At 42.3% G+C, this 21,270-nt stretch overlaps 1 protein-coding gene across 1 annotated transcript in view; it reads left to right on the forward strand.

The window, feature by feature from the left end:
* Window positions 1-8,229, forward strand: part of LOC126320178 (cytochrome P450 315a1, mitochondrial) — a 135,060-nt gene extending 126,831 nt beyond the window's left edge. The window contains exon 7 of the mRNA XM_049993763.1: window positions 7,824-8,229. Coding sequence (XP_049849720.1) covers window positions 7,824-7,937 — 114 coding nt within the window. The 3' untranslated portion in view covers window positions 7,938-8,229. The remainder of the gene's footprint in view (window positions 1-7,823) is intronic.
* The last annotated feature ends 13,041 nt before the right edge of the window (window positions 8,230-21,270 follow it).

The raw sequence follows: 21,270 nt of genomic DNA on the forward strand, positions 1-21,270 counted from the left end.
CACTCCTTTGAGACTGCTCAAGCGGCTATCGAGCGTCATGGCGCGGCCGCAAGTGGCGGCGGTCGATGCGTCTCGGAGGGTTCCGCCCTCGCGACGTCGACGTGGCCCGGCCGACAGGGGCCAGCGTCATCAGGACTCCTCGTTGTCCGACGTCTCTGTGGCGTCGGCGCCTTCGGTCGCCCCTCGTCGCCGGCTGATTGTCCCCACCGCTGGAAAACGAGCACGCTGTGTAACAAGGAGGGCCACATCCGATCAGTTTGTCGTAGTCGCTCGACTCGCTCCAGCCTTGCCCTTCCTGGGCCTCAGGATACAGTCCATGCTCTGCAATCGGTCGTCTCACAGGATGACACGTGAGCGCGGAAGCTTTTCCTCGCACTCCGCATTTTCAGAGGATGTCAGTTTTCAGGTCGACACTGGGGCCACCGTCTCTCTGATTAATGTGGCGACGCATACCTGACTGAGCGCTCCTCAGTTGACACCTCCCTCTCGGCGTTTGGTCGCCTGCGGTGACGGTTCCATTCCCCTTCGTGGATAGTTCATCGTCCAGACGACGTACAAACGTGTTCCCCGGCTTATTGCGCCATTTGTCGTCGACCATCCGTCGGTTTCGAATATTTTTGCCTGGGTGCGTTTCAGGCACCAGGTACTCTGCTTTTTACGATTTACATAAACGATCTGGTTGAATGATATTGACAGCGGCCTTAGACTGTTTGCCAGTGATGCTGTACTCTACAGGAAAGTAGTACCACACGAAAGTTGTGAACAAATCAATTAGGATTTGCAGAAAATAAATGCGTCAGTTATATCTCAATATTAGTAAGTGTAACCTACTGCGTATAACAAGTTGAAAATCCCCGTTAATGTATGAGTACAAAATAAACGACCAGTGTTTGGAAGAGGTAACATCAGTCAAGTATCTGGGTGTGACTATTCGAAATGATCTCAAATGGAATGATCAGATAACGCAAGTAACGGGTAAGACGAACTGTAAAGTGCGGTTTATTGGTAGAATCCTGAAGCGATGCACTCCTTCAACAAAGGAAGTAGCTTACAATACGTTAGTTCGTCCAGTCTTAGAGTATTGTTCGTCTGAATGGGAGCCTTACCAGGTGGTCTGATTCAAGAGATTGAGAAGGTCCAAAGAACAGCGGCAAGATTCGTGACTGGTACATTTAGCCATCGCGAGAGCGTTACAAATCTCATAGAAAGTTTGAAGTGGGACGCACTTGCAGATAGACGACGCGCTAAACAGAAGGGGCAGCTCACTAAATTCCGCTCGCCGAGGATGTAGAGCATATATTATTACCACCAACTTTCAAATCGCGTAATCAGACACTCGTTTTTCGCTCGCACGATCCGCGAGTGGAACAGGGGGGGGGGGGGGGGGGGGGGGAGGGGAGGGAGGGGGAGGAATATGACATTGGCGCGAATTGCGCCCACCACCACACACCGCTTGGTGGCTTGCGCAGTACATATGTAGATGTAGAACTGTTCGGCTTTTCAATTTCCGACGAAGTTAAGGTCGTTTCGACGGCTGTTCCTTTTCAGGACTTGGACGATCTGTGCCCCGCTTTTGCGTCGTTGTGTGCAACGGATCTCGAATGTGCTTCCGATTTTCAGGCGCACATCACACTTTGGCCAGATGCGCAGCCTCGCTTTTTGTGGGCCCGACCCCTACCGGTGGCCTTACGGCCGGCAGACAAGCAGGAACTTGACCGGCTCCAGGCCACTGGCGTTCTGGAACCTGTAACTTATAGTGCCTGGGCGACGCCAATGGTGGTCATACGGAAACCTAACGGATCCCATCGGCGGTGTGGGGACTTCGGCACTACAGTCAGTGGTCAGTCCCTCGTCGACACTTACCCACTCCCCGACAGGAAGACCTTCTCACCAAGCTTACAGGGGAGCGAGTACCACCAGCTTCCCTTGGACGCAGATTCCCAGAACATCTTGGTTATCGATACGCCTTTCGGGTTGTACAAGTACAAGCGCCTTACATATGGTGCCTCTTCGGAGTCGGCCATTTTCCAGCCGTAAAAATTTATACCGATTGCTAACCGGAAACTGAAATCTGGTTTTTAAGGTTTCCTCCTCTGCTTTCTCCCTTGTGAAACATGAACTCACAGTCCTGACATTTTTCTCGTTTACCAAGTAACCTACGTGCAGTAACACTCGTTCGTGCTCTGTTAGAATATTGCTGCGCAGTGTGGGATCCTCACCAGGTCGGATTGACGGAGGACATCGAAAGGGTGCAAAAAAGGGCAATTCGTTTTGTATTATCACGTAATAGGGGAGACAGTGTGGCAGATATGATACGCGAGTTGGGATGGGAGTCATTAAAGCAAAGACGTTTTTCGTCGCGGCGAGATCTATTTACGAAATTTCAGTCACCAAATTTCTCTTCCGAATGCGAGAATATTTTGTTGAGCCCAACCTACATAGGTAGGAATGATCATCAAAATAAAATAAGAGAAATCAGAGCTCGAACAGAAAGGTTTAGGTGTTCGTTTTTCCCGCGCGCTGTACGGGAGTGGAATGGTAGGGAGATAGTATGATTGTGGTTTGATGAACCCTTTGCCAAGCACTTAAATGTGAATTGCAGAGTAATCATGTGGACGTAGATGTGACTTGTCACCTTCTCCCAGCTTCAATTATCTCTTATTCAAAATACGCCATTTCTAATTCTGCGTGGAGGGTGCAAATCTTTCTTCCCTGTTCCACGACATTTTTGATTCGACTATATAATCTACAACTCCAAGGAAGAACCTCATCTGATTGTTTTTTAGCTTCCAAGCTGCTTTCTCCCTAGTGAAACATCAGCCCACAGCCCTGACTTTTTTCTCGATTACCAAGTAACCTACGGCAACATCAGCATTTGTCATACATGACGCTACTCTTACAGTAAACTAAAAAGCACTACAACACACGTAAGCTGGAACAAAGTAATAATCAGTAAAAATTTATCTGTCGGTGAGCTGTGCAGCTAACTTCCAGACGTCGAGCAGATGTGCAGTAACACGATTGAAAGTCGTTGAACATAGGTAGTACAAGACACGAAGTGCATGAAAGTTTTGAAAGAATGATATTTTCTAAGAACACTACTAAGCCGACGCTGTCAGGAAATCATTTAAAGCACTGTAATTGAGACAAGACGACACGTAGCGATTATAAGGCGAACAAATATTGACAACACAAGCCTGTAAATACACCACTGATATTCACGTAACGTAGGTTTAATATCTCGGAAGGCACAAAACAAATGAAAACTCTAAAGTGCACGATATTTGTAACACCAGTATTAAACAGACGTTTTCCGGAAATTATGGAGAGCACTGCACTGTATTTAAAACAACTCGTAACGCTACGACACTATGGTTGTTTATGTCAGCGCGCGTCAGTGGTGCCCTACATCGCACGCTATTTTTTTACCGATTTCATAACGTAGCCTCACATGATTTGCTGATGATGGAATGCTGTTCCAAGCCATTCCCTTTCCTTAGCGGTGCCTTTTCTCTTCATACTACTACATAAGAATAGCAATTTAAATAATTGTGAGGTGTGAGTTGGCATCTAAGGTTTGGAAGATACTGTCACCTTCCGAAGCAACAAACAGCGACAGATTCCTTGTGCTTCTCCACCCTAAATCCAACTGCGCGATGGATACGACTCGAAGGTACGATTAAATCGTTATGTTTGCTCCGTCGTATCATCAGTAATTACTACCTCAACTATTTATCTCTGAATATGAGCTCCCTACGTGTACATTAAAACGTATTTGATCCTTACATTCTGAGTTATTTTCCTTTCAAACTAAGTGTTTATGCTAAGCCTTTATGTGTTAATTTCTCTCGACTATGGAGTAATCCATCGCCCATCTGAGAAATTGCACATTTACAAAAAGAAAAACTGCGTATTCTCTTGAAAGAGGTGGCTTAGTTTTATTTTCAATGAGCCGTGGTACGACACAGTCTCCAGTCTCTCAGGAATGTACCTAAGTTTTAAGGTCTCTGAGCTTCATTTCTCTCTCCCTCCTCCTCTCCTCTTTTTCCTTTCTTTTCTTCGCTTTGTAAGTTTCGAGTTCATAGTACAACTATTAGGTTGGTGCAAAAGTTCCTGGCACTTTTCAGCAAACACAATAAACACACGTAACAGAGACTTTAGTGACGAATAGTATATTATCCTTCACAACTTACCTTTCAAATTCCGCGACTATAGGAATCGCGTGGTTTTGAGTCGAAGAACTCGTTGAGCCATGTTCTAGATCGCATTTTCATAGGGAAAGGAAGTTCCTTGAAGACGGTTTGATGGAGAGCGGTAAAGGTGAAAATGTGAGGGCGCAGGATTAGGTAAATAGGGCTGTTGCATAATGGCTCCCCAACCCAACTCCTGTATAATGTTTTTCGTCTGTCTAGCAGAATGCGGGAGGGCGTTATCATGGAGTAGCATGGCTTCACGCAGCGTTCCTGGTCGTTGTTTTTGAAATGAGCCTCCAAGACATCAGTAAAAGTCAACACTAATGGTCACGCCTCGGGGAACCAGTTCGCAGTACACCACACCGTCGGTGTTCCATCAGATGCATAACATTATCCTTCGTAGATGCGCAAAGCTCTTTGTATGTGGAGCTGCTGCTTTGTTTGATCTTAATCATTCCTTAACGTTCATAATTTCAGCATAAAGACACGATTTATTGTCACCAATAACAGTGCAGGATAGGAATGGTCGGTATTGTTCATCAACCAATTAATGACGAACAAGCAGAGATGCACATATGACAACCCGCCGATTCCTGTGACTTTGGCTTAGTGCGTAAGGTACCCATACACCCGATTTGTGAACCTTTCCCATTGCATGCAAATTTCGCTCCATGATCGCAGTTCATCACATTTGACAGTTCTCGAGTACACTAACGTGGATCATTTTGGATTAATAATTTTGAACGACCATCATCAAATCCCGAAGATCTTCCTGAACGTGGTGAGTCACTAAAGTCAAAAAGATCCCACTTAAGTTGCGTAAACCAGTTTCTTGCCGTGCCCTGTCCAATCGCATTATCTCCATACAGGGTGCAGATGTTTCTGGCTACCTCGCTGCTCTCACCCCTGTACTGAAGTCAAACAGATAAATATGTAGAAAATGTTCCGATCTCTCTACTTCGCCATTTTCTAGCTTCCACATATCGATTCATTATCTACAAGTGACAAAATGAAAATGACAACATGTAAACTCAAATAGTATCACTGAACTAGAAATAAAAAATTACAATCGGAAAAACAAACCCACAGCAACCGGAATTCCAACATGCAAAACAAAAATGCTACGAACTTGTGCAGCACCCTAATATTATAATATTAATCGACAAGTAATGCATGCTTTTGTTACATTTATGTACGTATGTGTATCTTTTTAATTGTTTGTGATCCGAAAGTTTTATAAAGGCCCAGGTGAATAATAGAGTTAACAAATACTCTTACGTGTTTAGTTTAGCTTCTCTTTCAGAAGATATGGTAGTGTGTGAAAGTTGTTCAACGACTAGCGGGGAGGTAGTGGACACCGACAGTGTGGTTAGCCATCCGCTGACAGCGTGGGAAAATTTACCCGCTGAATGGTGGTACCCAGCTGCCTGTGGAAGGAGCACCTGGTTCCTTGTGTTCCAAGAGCAGGATAAAAGTTGCCTGAAAATGGATTAATATATTCTGACACTAACGTAAAGAGTAAATTAATAAAATTTCTAGACAGTTGGTACCTATTTTTACACGATGAATATAAATCTGATATGATTATTGAGTTATATTATTTTGTTTTGAGAAATTCAGCGAATACGCGTTTCGGTCTTCATCCGTCTTCAACTGGAGTATTACATATTTGACTCTTCAGTAAGTAAGTACATTGTTAGAGCATCAACAGCAAATTGGATGATGCAGCTACCCTACGCAAAAGAAGAGTTTTGTTTAGCTAGTACACTTCGCGAGTTATATATCTGCGGTATAGTACTCATTAGTTATACTTACCTTCTACTCTGCTTGTTGTTATTCCGATTTTCATGTTTACAGATGTGGCACAGATATTTTTCGAGATGTATCTAGCCCAAAAATAGCGCAGTATCCGTCACGTTGCCGTCTAACATCTTTACTTACATCTGAAAATTATATCGATGATCAAAGCTATACTTTTTGCTTACAGGTTCTGAAAGTACTGTTTCTAGTTTTAGCTTCTGTATGGCTAAAAAAACTGAAATTATTTAGCAAGATTATATTGCATTCTCTGTATAGTTATTAAATATGTGTATTAGTGACTGTTTAGTTGCACTATATGGAGTATTATAAAAATAAAAGTTCTTCTGTTCGTCTAAAAGAATCAATATTCCATATTTAAATCAGAGCTGGTATGGCATGTCACTTCAACTGTAAACATGTAATATTAGCTGTCTCCTTAAAAATGTGCTTTATTGTTTAATATTCAGTATTAACCATTCGCTGCAGCACTTATTAAACAACTATAGATAGCAGTCTGTACAATCATGATAAGCACTTTCAGTTGTATACTCAAACAGAAGCTTAAACAAGAAATAGTACTTTCAGAACCTGCAATTAAAAGGTGACTTTGACCACAGACATAGTTATCGGATGTAAACGAAGATGTCAGCCTGCAGCATAGCGGATACTGCGCTGTTTTTTGAAGCAACGTGCAAATGAAAATGTGCTGGCGTCACGATGAGAGATACGAAAATCGGAACGTCTAACGAGTAATAAATCGTAAATATACGACTCGCGAAGAATATTAGCTAAACTGAGTGGCTATTTTGCACAGGGCAGCTGAAAAATTCAAATTTCTGTCACCTTTTAACGATGTACTTACTGAGTTCAAATATGTATTAGGCGAACTAATGATGGTTGAAAGCCCTAATCCCGCACTGGCCTAAATAAAAATACGTAAAAAGTGGCTGGCTGCTCTAGTTCTTAAAATATTATAAGTCTGATAATTTTGTGTATGACAGCATGACATCCAATCCCACATCAGTACAAAAGGTCGGTGTTGCGGACTGAGATAACAAAATAACGCCCAAATTCAGATTTCCGTGATCTTGCTCCCCTTCGTGAGGAATCACGTATCTCAGTCTGCTTGAGAAAGGATGGCGATGTTTCTGGGAAGCGATGGTGGAATTTTTGTTTTTTACAGTACATCAAGGTATTGGAGGTGGAAGACGTCATCAAAGACTTCCCATACGAGATTGCCTTTCCCTTTATTTTGGTTCATTTACTCTGTTTCCTTCAGTTACCACTTAGCCTCGTTCAAAAATTAACCAACCACTTGATGTGTCTAGGAAGCAAGACGACGGCTCGGGATTTATATACGGTTACTGCTCTTTTCGCCATTAGGTGCAAAGTTGGACAGAATGAAATTTTCACTGTGCAGCAGAGTGTGCACTGATACGAAACTTCCTGGTAGATTAAAACTGTGTCCAGGACCGAGACTAGAGCTCTGGACATTCGCCTTTCTTCTACGAGTGCTAGTTCTGCAAGGTCTGCAGGAGAGCTCCTGTGCAGTTTGGAAGGCAGGAGACGAAGTGCTGGTGGAATTAAAACTGTGAGGACGGGTTGTGGGTCGCGCTTGGGTGGCTCAGATGGTAGAGCATTTGCCTGCGGAGGCAAAGGTCCCGAGTTCGGGTCTCCGTCCTGCATCCAAGTTTGATCTGCCAGGAAGTTTCAGATGCAAGATTTATTGGACAGGCGATCTGTTCACAGTCATGTGGCACAGGTTAACAGCACAAGTAGTAAGCTGACCCACCCGCCAGGGATTTGACAGTGGTGCTGCGTGCCTTCCAGATTACGAAGAGGTTCCGGCTGGAGCTGGCCGACGACGAGGATCCGGAGATGGTGCTGAGGCTGGTGTCGGTGCCGTCGAAGCCCATCAGGCTGAGGCCGGTGCCCCGGCACTGAGGCGGGGACGTCACGTCGAGGGACCTCAGCAGCGATCATTCCGTGCGCCCGAGCCGGCCGGCAACTCTTCATCCTTCATATGTACCTGCGTGTGTGACAGCGATTAGGAGAGATATGACGAGAGCGCTGACGTGTCCTAGTATGACGCCGTTTCTTCGGAAACAGGAAGCTGACCAACGAAATTACGTACTATGATCTCAGTCAAAATCACATCCCTCTCGAGGACCTCATTATTTATTGTACCTAATGTTCAATGTGTTACCATTGTAATTATACTCATGGATAAAAATCACGTCTAGTGTTCCATTTATTTAATGTATTTATCACCTATCCTGTCATAAAGTGTTTCGGGTTCATCTTAATATGCTATGTTCCTTGTTTTCTTTGGGTTTTCTTCTTTTTGTTGCCTTCTTCCAAAGTGTGTTATTAAAGTTGGTACTCTACTCACACAGTGAATGCCTGTCAAAAAGCTTTTAGACATTGTTACAAGCTACCAACAGCAACCATTTTTAAACTCCCGCTTTAAGAAACATTAATTTCCTTCTCAAAGATTTGGGCAAAATTATATTTATATCTTTACTTAGTATGCTGAAGTATGAACTGAACTACAAATAACGTACATGAACTGCATTATTTTATAAATTAAATGCAGCTAAACAACCAAATCTACAGTTGATATCTAAATCTTGAATCCAGTCATGCCCTACCTCTGTCACTTTACGGAACTTTTCTAGATTTCCAGGGTAATCTCGTCTCTTACAGTTGCCTGCAGTGTATCTGATGGTCTGGCTTACATCTGCACAATCACATTAAGAAAATGAAACCTTTTCTAATCGGCGGAGGCTTTCTGCAGGGGTCTTATAAGGGTCTATTATTCCTTATGAGCAACATTATTACACGTTTCCGACCACTTCCTGCACCTGCCAAAATCCAATGCTTGCAGCGATTCTGCCATTATGACTAGTGACTGCCTCCGTTTTAATCGGTTCATTCTAAGTGCAGGCACATTGGAGTGGATTGGAAACTCAGAAATTTTAATCAATTTTTAGTGTTACTTAAGGAGAGTACTCTGTTTCCGAAGATCTGTTGCCACGATGTACTTCAGAGGTGGGAGCCAGTGAAGAAGAGTAGATCTAATACAACTTGTTTTGTTCTCATTGCTGGATTTAGCTGAGCATCGATTTTTCTCACATGACAACTACTAACTTACACTGGAGCACAGTATTCGGCAGCAGTGTAGAAGAGTTCAAAGGATGAACAACGTAGTATTGTAGCTATTACACTCCATGAAGTACTACTCAATAGTACAACATTGTCATTGTGCTTTGCTTCGATGGTTTGAATGTGTCCCTTTTTACGACAAGGTACTATCAATAGCCACATCTAGGCATTTTGGAGAATATTAGTGGTGGAGGACTTCACCATTAAAGGTGGCAGGTCGTCTCGTATTGGTCATTCTATTGTTAAGATCCAAGCAGCTGAATCCAGTCTTAGTTGCATTTCATTTTAATCTTCACACTCCGATGCACTTTATTCAGATCCACATAGTGTATCCCTTCACCAGCTTCACTGTTGAGTTGCCAAAGCCAAACCATCCGCGTAAATTAACTTCGTCGTTCTCCATTTACATTATGTGAGTTCAACCAAAATAGTGCCAAAACGGAATCCTGGTGAATACTATTATTAGGTTTCTTGTGTCTCTTTACTCGTTAGCCGAGGGCCACTTGGACACATCTATCATGTGACATGTTGTTTACGTGCCTAATTATGGTTTTGCATTGTAATTGTGCCTCCCTTTCTACTGTCTCGATTTTTAGAATCAGAAGTAAAATTTTCACAAAACAAGGTCGCATCATACTGACGACAACACGAGAACAATAAAATAATGAAAAACGTAAGCTTTAGCATTGATGAGCTGTAGTAAAGTTCTCCTACTTCTAGTAGTTTGAACTGATTAAATACCTGCCATATTTATGAAACTGAATCACCAGCCACAGAAGTCGATGGTGAAAGGTGGAAAAGCTTCGTAACACTCGACAGAGTCTTCCATTAGGTTTCAACGCAAAGAATGATTTTCATGATAATAGTAATAATGACTGGAGTTTGTTAACATAATAAACTGGAGGCTCCAATAATGCGTGCTGAAATTTGGAAACGATAGTGAACTTATAGGGCGCAATCTTTGTGTTGCGAAATCAATCACTTGCAACCAGTTATCAATACACTTAAAAGTTTTAGGATTTGTGGAGCATGTTTCTGGTTACACTGCTTGGAAAAAATTAGTTACTATGTCATTAGTAATTACCATACCAAATGATACAGAACTTTCTCATCTGGAAACTGTAAAATGAAGCAAAACAAGAGCGAGTCCTATATCATTTTTTGCATTTCAAAATAATAGAAGAGCAGAAGTTTCATAGATACCTGAGTGTGCACATGAGGTAAACTTCCTACAGTACAATTAAGTCCTTGACACTGAGTCATAATGATTTTTTATAATGCCTCCTTCGGTGACAGAGACAATGTCTGTCAAAGATTTTGAAAGCGCCACTCAATCATGTTTCAGCTGGGCGCACATCGTTGACATAACGATACTTATTATGTAGTTATAGTTAGTGGAATATGAAGCTGTTTGGCTAAACAAGTATTTAGTTGCAGGTAGTAACAGTTTTTATCCAATTGGTTTCAGACAATTAATATGTGAGAATAGGTTTCTTTGCAATGACATCTAGACATGATCATAATAGATTGCTTAAGGGATTAAAGAGAGTATAAGATGTCATGAATAGTGATAAAATCTGGAATTGTAGCTGCTCTCAGGACTATTTAAGCAAATATTGGCACCCCATTTGGATGTACTCAAAGAAAACCTGAGAAAACTGCATTGAGGCCTTCAAATGTCAATACTTTACACAATCAAAATTCTTATGGAGTGTTAAACAATGAGAACGGTACAGAATAGATTACAGATATTAATTCTGTATCACTGAGGCACGCAAGCCTACCCACCAACGGCAAGGTCCATGGTTCATGGGGGTAGTTACAAAGTAATGACATAAAATTTTCAGGGTAGGCAATTAAGATCTCACAGAACATTTGGTTGAAACATTTTGTAATGTGCATCTGGACAAACAGTTATTTAGGGTTGTCGAGATAAATGGGACACCTGTATATGGATTTGTGTATTATCTCCTAGGAAACCGATAGTAGACTAGTGAGCTATCTTAACAATTTAGAGCCTACCCTGTCAGGGTGCAATTGCGACTGGTCATCCTTCACATCAATAAGCACTGACAGTAACTAAAATTTGTAACTAGCATTTGTTGATAAACTGAGTGATATTGAAATTATTATTAACAAGTTTTCAGTGCAAGTAACGGTATCAACAAGGTTGGAGCTGTATATTAATATTTGAGCAGTAAATATAAGAAATAAAAGATTCGCTTCTTGGCGCCCAGCGCTGTAGGTGAATCCCCACCGTCTCTGCTGCTCCAGTTCGATACGGCACTCGCTCGCCCTACCGTTCTCACGCTGTCACCATCTGGCGCGTCGTTCGATGACTCGGGTATGTGATATTACCTACTCTCTAGCCTCCCTTAACAAAATCTTCCTATAATGTGCGTGAAAACAGTAATGCAAAGTAACAAAGTGGGGCAATGATGTGGCATAACCGCCACGCTACCTAGAAGTCAACCTTATTGTTTCACATAAAAGGGTGAATTATGCTGCCATAAAAATATTAGCTTCTCCCATGAACCACGGACCTTGGCGTTGGTGGGGAGGCTTGCGTGCCCCAACGATACAGATAGCCGTACCGTAGGTGCAACCACGACGGAGGGGTATCTGTTCAGAGGCCAGACAAACGTGTGGTTCCTGAAGAGGGGCAGTAGCCTTTTCAGTAGTTGCAAGGGCAACAGTCTGGATGATTGACTGGTCTGGCCTTGTAACAATAACCAAAACGGCCTTGCTGTGCTGGTACTGTGAACCGCTGAAAGCAAGGGGAAACTACGGCCGTAATTTTTCCCGAGGGTATGCAGCTTTACTGTATGATTAAATGATGATGGCGTCCTCTTGGGTAAAATATAACGGAGGTAAAATAGTACCCCATTCGGATCTCCGGGCGGGGACTACTCAGGAGGACGTTGTTATCAGGGGAAAGAAAACTGGCGTTCTAAGGATCGGAGCGTGGAATGTCAGATCCCTTAATCGGGCAGGTGGGTTAGAAAATTTTAAAAGGGAAATGGATAGGTTAAAGTTAGATATAGTGGGAATTAGTGATGTTCGATGGCAGAAGGAACAAGACTTTTGGTCAGGTGAATACAGGGTTATAAGTACAAAATCAAATAGGGGTAATGCTGGAGTAGGTTTAATAATGAATAAAAAATAGGAGTGTGGGTGAGCTACTACTAACAGCATAGGGAACGCATTATTGTCGCCAAGATAGACACGAAGCCCATGCCTACTACAGTAGTACAAGTTTATATGCCAACTAGCTCTACAGATGATGAAGAAATTAATGAAATGTATGATGAGATAAAAGAAATTCTTCAGGTAGTGAAGGGAGACGAAAGTTTAATAGTCATGGGTGACTGGAATTCGAGAGTAGGAAAAGGGAGAGAAGGAAACATAGTAGGTGAATATGGATTGGGGGAGACAAATGAAAGAGGAAGCCATCTGGTAGAATTTTGCACAGAGCATAACTTAATCATAGCTAACACTTGGTTCAAGAATCATAAAAGAAGGTTGTATACATGGAAGAATCCTGGAGATACTAGATGGTATCAGATAGATTATATAATGGTAAGACAAAGATTTAGGAACCAGGTTTTAAATTGTAAGACATTTCCAGGGCCAGATGTGGACTCTGACCAGAATCTATTGGTTATGAACTGTAGATTAAAACTGAAGAAACTGCAAAAAGGTGGGAATTTAAAGAGATGAGACCTGGATTAACTGAAAGAACCAGAGGTTGTACAGAGTTTCAGGAAGAGCATAAGGGAACGATTGACAGGAATGGGGGAAAGAAATACAGTAGAAAAAGAATGGGTAGCTCTGAGGGATCAAGTAGTGAAGGCAGCAGAGGATCAAGTAGGTAAAAAGACGAGGGCTGGTAGAAATCCTTGGGTAACAGAAGAAATATTGAAATTAATTGATGAAAGGAGAAAATATAAAAACGCAGTAAATGAAGCAGGCAAAAGGGAATACAAATGTCTCAAAAATGAGATCGACAGGAAGTGCAAAATGGTTAAGCAGGGTTGGCTAGAGGACAAATGTAAGGACGTAGAGGCTTATCTCACTAGGGGTAAGACAGATATTACGTACAGGAAAATTAAAGAGACCTTTGGAGAATGGAGAACCACTTGCATGAATGCCAAGAGCTCAGATGGAAACCCAGTTCTAAGCAAAGAAGGGAAACCAGAAAGGTGGAAGGAGTATATAAAGGGTCTATACAAGGGCGATGTACTTGAGGACGATATTATGGAAATGGAAGAGGATGTAGATGAAGATGAAATGGGAGATACGATACTGTGTGAAGAGTTTGAATGAGCTCTGAAAGACATGAGTCGAATCAAGGCCTCCGGAGTAGACAACATTCCATTAGAACTACTGACAGCCTTGGGGGAGCCAGTCCTGACAAAACTCTACCATCTGCTGAGCAAGATGTACGAGACAGGCGAAATACCCTCAGACTTCAAGAAGAATGTAATAATTCTAATCCCAAAGAAAACAGGTGTTGACAGATGTGAAAATTACCGAATAAGTCATGGCTGCAAAATACTAATGCGAATTCTTTATAGACGAATGGAAAAAGTGATAGAATCTGACCTCGGGGAAGATCAGTTTGGATTCCGTAGAAGGGTGAAAATTACCGAACTATCAGTTTAATAAGTCACAGCTGCAAAATACAAATGCGAATTCTTTACAGACGAATGGAAAAACTGGTTGAAGCCGACCTCGGCGAAGATTGGTTTGAATACCGCAGAAATGTTGGAACACGTGAGGCAATACTGACCCTACGACTTATTTTAGAAAATAAATTAAGGAAAGGCAAACCTACATTTCTAGCATTTGTGAACTTAGAGAAAGCTTTTGACAGTGTTGACTGGAATACTCCCTTTCAACTTCTAAAGGAGGCAGGGGTAAAATGCAGGGAGCGAAAGGCTATTTACTATTTGTACAGAAACCAGATGGCAGTTATAAGAGTCGAGGGGCATGAAAGGGAAGCAGCGGTTGGGAAGGGAGTGAGACAGGGTTGTAGCCTGTCCCCGATGTTATTCAATCTGTATATTGAGCAAGCAGTAAAGGAAACAAAAGAAAAGTTCAGAGTAGGTATTAAAGTCCATGGAGAAGAGATAAAAACGTTGAGGTTCGCCGATGACATTTTAATTCTGTCATAGACAGCAAAGGACGTGGAAGAGCAGTTGAACGGATTGGACAGTGTCTTGAAAGGAGGATATAAGATGAACATCAACAAAAGCAAATCGAGAATAATGGAATGTAGTCGAATTAAGTCGGGTGATGCTGAGGGTTTTAGGTTAGGAAATGAGACACTTAAAGTAGTAAAGGAGTTTTGCTATTTGGGGAGCAAAATAACTGATGATGGTCGAAGTAGAGAGCATATAAAATGTAGACTGGCAATGGCAAGGAAGTCGTATTTTGAAGAAGAGAAATTTGTTAACATCGAGTATTGATTTAAGTGTTAGGAAGCCATGGAGTGTAGCCATGTATGGAAGTGAAACGTGGACGATAAATTATTTGGACAAGAAGAGAATAGAATCTTTCGAAATGTGGTGCTACAGAATAATACTGAAGATTAGATGGGTAGGTCACATAAATAATGAGGAGGTACTGAATAGAATTGGGGAGAAGAGGAGTTTGTGGCACAACTTGACAAGAAGAAAGGACCGGTTGGTGGGACATGTTCTGAGACATCAGGGGATCCCCAATTTAGTATTTCTGGGCAGCGTGTAGGGTAAAAATCGTAGAGGGAGACCAAGAGATGAATACACTAAGCAGATTCAGAAGGATGTAGGTTGCAGTAGGTACTGGGAGATGAAGAAGCTTGCACAGGATGGAGTACCATGGAGAGCTGCATCAAACCAGTCTCAGGACTGAAGACCACAACAACAACAACAAAAGTATTAGAGTACCTCAATTGTACATTTTACGTTACTGTAGACGATGAAAACAATTTTTAAAAAGATTTAAATTGTTTCAGCTGTACAACTCCTTCTCCTCCATAGATTAATGGTGTTCGATTGAGTAACATTCATTGGTCAGGAAATTAAAAATTTCGATATGGAAATGATCAGCGTGTAGCTGTAACCCCAATGACAGAAAGTATATTAGTAAACGTGCTCACTCTGTCCGAGTGATAGCGGGCTGTGTCCCACATGGCCGAGGCAGGAAACCTAACGTGCAAGCGAGTGACTGGAGCGGGTTGCTGCTGTTGCAAGCGCACGGCGGGTCTGCCTATCGTGCCAGGGGACAGGCTACTACTTACCACCCACAAGCTCTCGCCTAACAGAGTTACCTTGCCAGAACTATCATAAACTCATCAACCGCGCATTTGAGAACATGCTCTCTTAATTTGTACAATACTGTTTCGGAGATAGTGAAAGCAAATATTCCTCATACGAAATAAGTAGGAATTACCATCTGGTGAGGCTCTATACACCCACTTAGAATAGCTTTTGTGACGTCAAGAAGTACTAATATTTAATCCACCAACATGAAACTTCTTTAAACCTATTTTTAAACAGGTTTTAACCATATAAAAACCATACGAACAGGCCCTGGAAGGCCCAACGGTACCGACCGGCCTCCGTGTCATCCTCACTACACAGGCGCCACTGAATGCGAATATGGAGGGGCATGTGGTCAGCACACCGCTCTCCCGACCGAATGCCAATTTACCAGACCGAAGCCGCTATTCTCAATCAAGTAGCTGCTCAGTTTGCCTCACAAGGGCTGAGCATACAGCCAACAGCGCTCGACAGACTGGATGGTCACCTATCCAAGTGCTAGTCCAGTCCGACAGCGCTTAACTTCCGTGATCTGACGGGAACCGGTGGTACCACTGCGGTAACGCCGTTGACAATTTTAACCGTCAGTTGTTTTTATTATTTGTATTTTAATATCTGCTCGTTTCCGTAGGGGACCATCTTAACTGGATATAAGGCAATAGCAGATCACATATACAGATAGATCATTTTCTTTTCTGCCTGACAGAAAATGGAAAATGTCGTAATAGGTATAAGAAAAGAACACAACATGTCCCACAAAAGTGTAATAGGGGATGTCTTGTATTCTACGAAGATGGTCCATGACAGATGAAGGTATATATTATGATGAAGATACCAGAAGCAGCTCGTTGTTAGAATGCGCTTTTCCAGTTACTTAGTGGCTGTTGGATGTCACTTCACCAATACGATTTGTCTTCTTGTACTTCACAGTAAGTACATTTTCTGATTTCAATGATGTCTGTTTCAAAACTTATTTGTTTCCTTCATCATACTTGTAAGTCAGCTGACTATCAAAATTGTAAGTGATTAATTTGGATCTCAGCGTTTAGTTAATGAACACCGCTCGAACTGTTGATCCATAGTTTACTTTAGCTCTCGGCGCGTTTCACTCTTCGTTTGCTGGCCACTTACAATTGGATCCGTAATTGCCAATGGTAACACACACCCACACACACATAGTAGGACACGAAAAACTAAGTTTATACCTGTGCAGTACATGTATACACAGGGTGGACCATTTATAGTGACCGGGCCAAATATTTCACGTAATAAGCATCAAAAGGAAAATCTACAAAGAAGGAAACTCGTCTAGCTTGAAGGGGGAAGCCAGATGGCGCTATGGTTACCCCGCTAGGTCAAACTGCGTTTTTTAAAAATAGGAACCACCATTTTTATTACTTATTCGTGTAGCACGTTAAGAAATATGATGTTTTAGTTGGACCACTTTTTTCGTTTTGTGGTAGATGGCGCTGTAATAGTCACAAACGTAACATTCTGCCAGGTCTGACGATAGTTGCTTCGTGATACATAATCCGTGTTAAAATGGACCGTTTACCAATTGGGGAAAAGATAGATGTCGTGTTGATGTGTGGCTATTGTGATCAACATGCGTAACGGGCATGTGCTATGTATGCTGCTCGCTATCCTGGACGACATCATCCAAGTGTCCGGACCGTTCGTCGGTTGAAGTGGTATTGAATAGGATATTACATGACAGGTGGATTGGTCGTCGAAGCACCATACCATGGCCTGCACGTTCACCGGCTCAGACGTCCCCGGATTTTCTTTTGTGGGGAAAGTTGAAGGATATTTGCTATCGTGACCCACCGACAACGCCTGACAATATGCGACAGCGCTTTGTCAACGCATGCGCCAACATTACGGAAGGCGTACTACTCGCTGTTGGGAGGGATGTCATTACTCGTATTGCCAAATGCATTGAGGTTGACGGACACCACTTTGAGCATTTGTTGCATTAATGTGGTATTTACAGGTAACTACGCTGTAGCAGCATGCGTTCTGAGAAATGATAAGTTCACAAAGGTACATGTATCACATTGGAACAACCGAAATGAAATGTTCAAACGTACCTACGTTCTGTATTTTAATTTAAAAAAACATACCTGTTACCAACTGTTCGTCTAAAATTGTGAGCCATATGTTTGTGACTATTACAGCACCATCTATCACAAAGCGAAAAAAGTGGTCCAATTAAGACATTCATATTTCTTTACGTACTACACGAATATGTAATAAAAAATGGGGGTTACTCTTTAAAAAAACGCAGTTGATATTAGTTTGACCTATGGCAGCGCCATCTAGCGGGCCAACCATAGCGCCATCTCGTTTTCCCCTTCAAGGTAGACAAGTTTCGTTCTTTGTAATTTTTTCGTTTGACCCTTATTTCGTGAGATATTTGGCCCGATCACGATCAGTGGACCACCCTGTATACTGATGTGAAGTGACGCTAAATTATTAAGAAATTTAAAGTCGGTTGCTCTTAAAAGTCACATGCCCAATGATGTCGCAGGAAAAGCGGACGTGCCATGATTATAAACAACTGTATATTTCGATATATTAAAAATATTGCCATGCTTCAGCTTTAGAGGAAGTTATATTAAGATACTTTTCTTGTGTCTTTTACGTGGAATATTAACATGTCCATACTGTGCAGATTATAGTATTTGTTGACTCAGAAACGGAATTAGACAATGTTGACTGGAAAACACTCTTTGGAATTCCGAGGTAGTATGGATAAAACGTAGAGAGCGAAGGGCTATATTTAACTCATACAGAAACCATACATCAGTGTCGCAGGTGGCTAAAGAGAATCAGTGGTTGAGAAAAGAATGAAACAGAGTTGTAGCATTTCTCCGATGTCATCCAATCTCAATTAGGAGCAAGCAGTGCAGCAAAGCAAAGAAAAATTTGTAAAATAAATTAAAGTTCAGGAAGAAGAAACAAAACCTTTGAGGTTTACCTATAACTTTGTAATTCTGCCAGAGACTGTAAGGGACACGGAAGAGTAGTTGAACAGAATGGACTGTCTCTTGAGAAAAATATGTAAGACGATCATAAACAAAAGCATAACAAGGATATTGTAATGCAGTCGAATTAGGTTAGAAAATGAGAGACTAAAAGTAGTAGACATTTTTCGTTATTTGAGCAGCAAAGTAACTGACGTTTACCGAAGTAGAGACGATATAAAAGATAGACTGACAATGGCAAGAAAGGTGTTACTGAAGAAAAGAAGTTTGTTAACAAGCGACATAAATTCAAATGTTAGGAAGTCTTTTCTGAAGGTGTTGGTATGGAGTGCAGCCTTGTATGGAGGTGTAGTGTGGAGGACAAGCAGTTGAGGAAATGAAAGAATGAAATGTGGTGCTACAGAAGATTTTGAAGATTTGATGGACAGATCACGTTACTAATCAGGAGGTACTGAACAGAACTGGGGAGAAAAGAAATTTGTAGCACAACTTGCCTAAAAGAAGGAAATGGTTGGCAGGAGACATCCTGAGACGTCAAGGAATCCTCAAATAAGTACTGGAAGGAATTGTGGGTGATAAAAATTGTATAGCAAGACAGAGGGGTGAATACGGTAAGCAGGTTGAAATGTATGTAGGTTGGAGCAGTACCTCAGAAGTAAAGATTCTTACAAAGCAGTCTTCCGATTGAAGACCGCAACAACAATGATGCACGAACCATGACAGTTTCAGATCCACATGAAAATCGCGAGGATGAGGAGACCGAAACCGGTCTGGGTCTAAATAAAGTGTGTGTCAGCGGCTGCAGCGGCCTGCTGTTAGCTGAATCGATAGTTGCGGGACATCAGGCGTCTAAGTATGAAGAAACTAATACTTCTCCCGTTTCTACACACCACCAAAAATCGTGTGTTGGCGGCCAGTTCAGTAAGCATCTAAAAGTATGTAGAAGTTCGGGACCAAACTCAACACTCTCTGATTCTGACATAGCGAATACTAGCGCCGTTGTTTCCTCAAATGTGCAGTATACCACAACCTGACTTTAAGATTACAACGAGAGTTACACTTCTTGTCTAAAGTCTTTACAGTCTTTTCATCGATCAAATGGGGGGTGCGTTGGGGAGACGTCCATATGCACAAAGCTCTGTCCGGCAGTTGCCAACTTCGCTGGTGGAGGAAAAAGTCGTTACCAATCTTACTGCCATCATGGGGGAACGTTGCAGAGCATGTAATGCCGTCCGTGGTGTTCGGACGTCGTGTTACGTACCATATCCCCGCCTTTTGTTGTGCCCAGGGGACCATCATGAGTCAGGTGACTACAGTGAAACTGTCCGCTGTTGCATAAAAGTGTCGTTTGGGTTCGTCTAGTTGCATATTTCCTTCTTACCTTCTGTAATACACTGCAGCAGTTCTCCCTTTGTAGGTGCAACTTTCATCGAGCTACTTAAGCTTTGTACACCAGCCAGCAAATGGGAGGAGCGGACCTGGAAATTCCTGTCTGACGATGCTGATTTAGATTACTTGTGGTTGCCACACTTCACAGTAAAAACCGTCGAAGAACCTTAGCAGTGTGTTTCATTGATTTCAGTTTTCTTTGGACCGCAGAACAATCTTTATCATTAATAGCCAGCGTAGTAAAAGATTTGCTAATTTGACAGTACGGTAGTAAATGTCGTCGAGTCGTAGCAATGCTGACGCACCGTTAAATGTAGCTTTAGCTTGAAGATACTGTTTGTAGCTCGCTACATTCAAAAGTTTAGCCCAGAGGTTGAAAATAGTTAAGCTCTTCCCCAAGCTATTGTCTGTCTATTATTTGGAAATTAAAATGCTAGAAATAAATAAAACAGCCATGCCAGTGTGCACGCACAGATGAATCGTTTGACATTTTCAGATGGTGCGGCGAACAAGTCACTTGCTAACGGCACACACTTCCTGTGTGTGAGTGTAAGGCTGTAACAATCAGCGTGACATTTATGTTCCAAGCGGACATTGTACATAAACATGAGTAAATGCAAGGACGTGACAAATTGCCAGAAAGACGCACATGTGTATCGGCTGACCCACAGCCATGCTGTGTGTGAAGTTGATGGGTTTTTTGGTATTTCGCGGCGGACTGATCATCGTGTCTACAAGTAGTGGAGTAGGTCATGTGACTACGAAACACGACGTCACAATTGTCGTCGGAAGAAAATGGTGACTGCGAGGGACAAGACACGCGTTTCACAGCCTGTGAATCTAAATCGCTTCGAAACCGGACAGGAATTGCTTCAAGCAGTGAATGAAAATCCATTCCAATTTCTTACCAAGAGAATATCGCGAGGGGAACTCCATGCAATTATCAAGTTAACATTCCGAGTCTGTCACTTCACAAGATGCCATTGCTCCCACAGGCACATAAATACGACAAAATACGACAATGCAGAATTCATCCGGCTGGGAGGAAGTATGACTGGTTTTCTAAACACTCCAAGCCCTATCACACCTCAATATGGAAAACCATGTGGCCTGAAATCTACACAAAATCTGTGAGACATGTTGGGAAAACGGGCGAAACGCCGATACCTGCCACTTCGCACTTTTGTGGAACAACGCGGTCAGATCCTCAGCGAGCGACTTAACCTGGATGCGACTTACCTGCACGGCCTTGTGGCCTTATTTCCTAGCCGAATCCACGCGGTCAACGAGTCCAGGAATGGAATTACACGCTATTAAATGATGCTTGCAATGGCTTTTCTAGTGGTGACTAATGTTTTGTCTGGTGAGTTTAGTGGTCCATATTGCGCTCGGACTACTTAACATTAGCTTAAGATAGCCCAAACTCAGGAA

This window comes from Schistocerca gregaria, chromosome 1, assembly GCF_023897955.1.
Source record: "Schistocerca gregaria isolate iqSchGreg1 chromosome 1, iqSchGreg1.2, whole genome shotgun sequence".
NCBI lineage: Eukaryota > Metazoa > Arthropoda > Insecta > Orthoptera > Acrididae > Schistocerca > Schistocerca gregaria.